The 5,000-nt window shown below is 47.1% G+C and overlaps 1 protein-coding gene across 1 annotated transcript in view; it reads left to right on the top strand.

The window, feature by feature from the left end:
• dock3 (dedicator of cytokinesis 3) overlaps positions 1-5,000 on the top strand; it is a 94,279-nt gene that overhangs the window by 21,186 nt on the left and 68,093 nt on the right. Inside the window, 1 exon segment of the mRNA XM_034533292.1 lies at positions 459-499. Within this exon segment, the coding sequence (XP_034389183.1) occupies positions 459-499 (41 nt within the window).

Consider the following 5,000-nt stretch of genomic DNA (forward strand, 5'->3'; position numbering starts at 1 on the left):
TAATCTAGTAAAATGTAGTGTTGGTGATGAATCCAGACGTTTTCACATGAATATAAAATAGATATTAGAGTGAATTATGAGCTGTTTAACTTCCTAACGCTCTGAGCTCATTATTAACTTCATTAACACTAATGATGAATATAAATATTATATATTTTATTTCATTATTAACTTCATTAACACTAATGATGAATATAAACATTATATATTTTTTGTTTTCATGATTTTATTCATAAACGTCGACACACGACCAACTTTAAATGTTTTGTTCTGTTTTTACATTTTAAGGTGGTTTAAACCCCAAACCATGAATACTTTAATGTTTCTTTTTTTTCCTGCAGCTGTTGATGTAAGATGTGTTTTTGTGTATTTTGTGTATTTTGTGTTTTTTGTGTTTTTTGTGTACATTGTGTATTCCTGGCTGTGAAACTGAGCGCTCGTGGTTCTGTCTCCTTCAGGCTGGTACCGAGGGTTCTCCACCAGGAAGCCACATGTCAAGGTGAGCGATGGCTCCTCCCACAACCTCTTCCTCTCCACTACTCTGACCACATGTGGACTGAGGAGGAGTGACCTAGAGACCTGTCAATCACCTTGTAGCCCCGCCCCTAAAGCATCCCCTGCTCCGTCCGGCTCTGAGAAGCGTTGCTGTCTCTTCCTCCACCTGCGGCCCTTTAGTCACATGGCCGTTAGCTTAGCTTGCTAGCTAGCGGGCTAACTGTAGCTCATCTCATGCGTTTTAATAACCAGCGACTCAGAACACGTTTGATCAAACCTGATGTTATTAAAGCTGTTTGTGGAAGCGGCCGCATGAACAATGATAACCGTAAAGAGTGAATGACCAGAAGCTCATAACGATTATCTTATCGTCATTATGAAGCAGCGAGGACGCGACGCAGCATATTAATATCTTAATGTAGTCTTCAATGTTTTATCTCAGTTAAACACAGAAGAGTCCTCAGCAGTTCAGCTCACCTTTCAGCTTTTTTATACGATATTTTTCGTCATAACTTCATAAATCTGCTGCTGTGTGTGTGTGTGTGTGGTGTGTGTGTGTGTGTGTGTGTGGTGTGTGTGTGTGCCTCTCACTGATGCTCCTCCCACAGCAGGCCAGTGAAGGTCGTTGTGTGAGAGAGGTGACTTGTGATCTCGTCTGCCAAAGCGAACACACACCTGTCTGTACACACACACGCACAGACACACACACGCACAGACAGACACACACACACGCACACAAACACACACGCACACACACACACACACACGGATGAACCGTAAGGGTTCTCAAAGAGTGAGACAGGCTGCAGCCAGAGATGAAGCGTAAGAAATGAGGACCGTGCTGTAGATTATACATCAAGAGTTTGACTTCCTGCACCGGAGGACACTTTGTCCTCAAAGTCAACAACAACACAAGACTCAAGACTCAAGACTGAGGAGAGACGTTGGACACGTGGAGCACTTTAATCTGAGACACACAGTCTGGATCAATAAAAAATTTAAAGTTACAAAAAGGAAGCTGGTTTCCCCTGTGGACTAAAGTGGTAGTGTTGGTTCTGGTGCCCCCTGTGGACTAAAGTGGTAGTGTTGGTTCTGGTGCCCCCTGTGGACTAAAGTGGTAGTGTTGGTTCTGGTGTCCCCTGTGGACTAAAGTGGTAGTGTTGGTTCTGGTGTCCCCTGTGGACTAAAGTGGTAGTGTTGGTTCTGGTGCCCCCTGTGGACTAAAGTGGTAGTGTTGGTTCTGGCGCCCCCTGTGGACTAAAGTGGTAGTGTTGGTTCTGGCGCCCCCTGTGGACTAAAGTGGTAGTGTTGGTTCTGGCGCCCCCTGTGGACTAAAGTAGTAGTGTTGGTTCTGGCGCCCCCTGTGGACTAAAGTGGTAGTGGTGGTTCTGGTGCCCCCTGTGGACTAAAGTGGTAGTGTTGGTTCTGGTGCCCCCTGAGGACTAAAGTGGTAGTGTTGGTTCTGGTATCCCTGTGGACTAAAGTGGTAGTGATGGTTCTGATGCCCCCTGTGGACTAAAGTGGTAGTGTTAGTTCTGGTGCTCCCTGTGGACTAAAGTGGTAGTGTTGGTTCTGGTGCCCCCTGTGGACTAAAGTGGTAGTGTTGGTTCTGATGCCCCCTGTGGACTAAAGTGGTAGTGTTGGTTCTGGTGCTCCCTGTGGACTAAAGTGGTAGTGTTGGTTCTGGTGCCCCCTGTGGACTAAAGTGGTAGTGTTGGTTCTGGTGCCCCCTGTGGACTAAAGTGGTAGTGTTGGTTCTGGTGCCCCCTGTGGACTAAAGTGGTAGTGTTGGTTCTGGTGCCCCCTGTGGACTAAAGTGGTAGTGTTGGTTCTGGTGCCCCCTGTGGACTAAAGTGGTAGTGTTGGTTCTGGTGCTCCCTGTGGACTAAAGTGATAGTGTTGGTTCTGATGCCCCCTGTGGTTCTGGTGCTCTCCTGCAGCACTTTATCCTCCAGGAGGTCCGGAGGTCCAAACCCACAACCAGCTGGTGGATAAGAGCTCATAAGTGTTTTTAATATATTCTTTAAAGGCCTTCATTCTAAAGACTGTTTTAATGCCTCATGTTCATATTCATGTCCTTAACCCCGTCGGTCTGTGAAGACTGATCTTGATCATCTGAACACCCGGTTCCCCGGAGCCGCCTCGTATGGTTTTACATCCGCAGGATTCACCACCTTTTAAATGGACAAGTGCTGAAGGGAAATGTATTCCATTAAAGCAAATGTGCTGCTGAGTTGACCCAGAAAGCTCAGCTAGCAGATAGTCGCTAGCAGCTTCATGCTACAAGCTAGCAGCTGCAGAAGCAGTCCTTCCTGAAACATGAAACACAATAAAGGGCTAAGCCTCTCATGTTGGAACACCTCCTCCAGTTGCGATCCGCTGCCCAGGAGGAAAACTGGTCCAGGGTTCTGGGTTAGTGTTGGGACGTGGACTTGAACCGGCCGCCCCGTAACATGAATACTTCGTATGAATACGTCGTGGCGCTCCATGAAGAGACAGAACGCTGCAGATGTTGAATTATTTAAAGAGGCTCACGTTAAACTTTAGAAACTGTTTGGATTAGATAAGACAAAGTCCCAGCTGACCACACACACACACACACACACACACACACACACTGCACACACACAGCACTACACACACTGCACACACACTGCACACACACTGCACTACACACACACTGCACACACACTGCACTACACACACTGGACTACACACACACACATCACTGCATTACACACACACACACACACGCACACTGCACACACAGCACTATACACACACATACGCACACTGCACTACACACACACACACACACACTGCACACACACAGCACTACACACACACACACACACAATGCACTACACACACTGGACTACACACACACACAGCACTGCATTACACACACACGCACACTGCACACACAGCACTACACACACACACACACACATGCACACTGCACTACACACACGCACACACACACACTGCACACACACAGCACTACACGCACACACACACTGCACTACACACACACACACACACAGCACTACACACACACACACGCAAACTGCACACACACAGCATTAAACGCACACACACACACACACACACACGCACACTGCATATACACAGCACTACACACACACACGCACACTGCACTACACACACTGGACTACACACACACACACATCACTTAGTAAAAGGCTAAATCATCAATAAATAATCCGTCCTGAGACGCTGCATGATGCAGAACATCAGTGTTTAAATGGACATAAAAGACAATACTGTCTTCATGAGGACACACAAGGACACAGATGAGGACACAGATGAGGACACATATGAGGACACATATGAGGACACACATGAGGACACACACAAGGACACATCAGGGCATATGAGGACACACATGAGGACACACACGAGGACACACAAGGACACATCAGGGCATATGAGGACACACATGAGGACACACACAAGGACACACAAGGACACATCAGGGCATATGAGGACACACATGAGGACACACACAAGGACACACAAGGACACATCAGGGAATATGAGGACACATATGAGGACACACATGAGGACACACACGAGGACACACAAGGACACATCAGGGCATATGAGGACACACATGAGGACACACACAAGGACACATCAGGGCATATGAGGACACACATGAGGACACACACGAGGACACACAAGGACACATCAGGGCATATGAGGACACACAAGAGTACACACATGAGGACACACACGAGGACACACAAGGACACACAAGGATACATCAGGGCATATGAAGACACAAGAGGACACACATGAGGACACATGAGGACACACATAAGGAAACACATGAGGACACACAAGAGGACACACAAGGACACATCAGGGCATATGAGGACACACATGAGTACACACATAAGGACACACATGAGGATACACACAAGGACACATCAGGGCATATGAGGACACAAGAGGACACACATGAGGACACAAGAGGACACACATGAGGACACATGAGGACACACATAAGGACACACACGAGGATGAGAAAACTATTATTCTGATTTTTGGGACATTTGTGTTGTTTCTCCTTCCTCTCTTGTCTCCTCCTTTCTCTTGTTGTCTCCTCCTTCCTCTCTCATTGTCTCCTCCTTCCTCTCTTTTTGTCTCCTCCTTGTCTTCTCCTTCCTCTCTTAATGTCTTCTCCTTGTCTCCTCCTTCCTCTCCCGTTCTCTTTGTTATTCTTCAACATGACCTTTATAAGTGAACCACTGCTTCAACACATCAGTTAAATTAGGAACAACACTCCCGACCCCCCAACACACACACACACACACACACGCACACACGCACACACACACACACACACACGCACACATACACACATACACACACACACACACACACACGCACACTTTAAGCCAGGTAGCATCAGAGCCTGAGGTGTTCTGAATGCACTGACCTGTTACCAAGCATCCTTTGTCACAGCAGTGTGTGTGTGT

The sequence above is a fragment of the Cyclopterus lumpus genome, chromosome 5 (genome assembly GCF_009769545.1).
Source record: "Cyclopterus lumpus isolate fCycLum1 chromosome 5, fCycLum1.pri, whole genome shotgun sequence".
NCBI classification, from domain to species: Eukaryota; Metazoa; Chordata; class Actinopteri; order Perciformes; family Cyclopteridae; genus Cyclopterus; species Cyclopterus lumpus.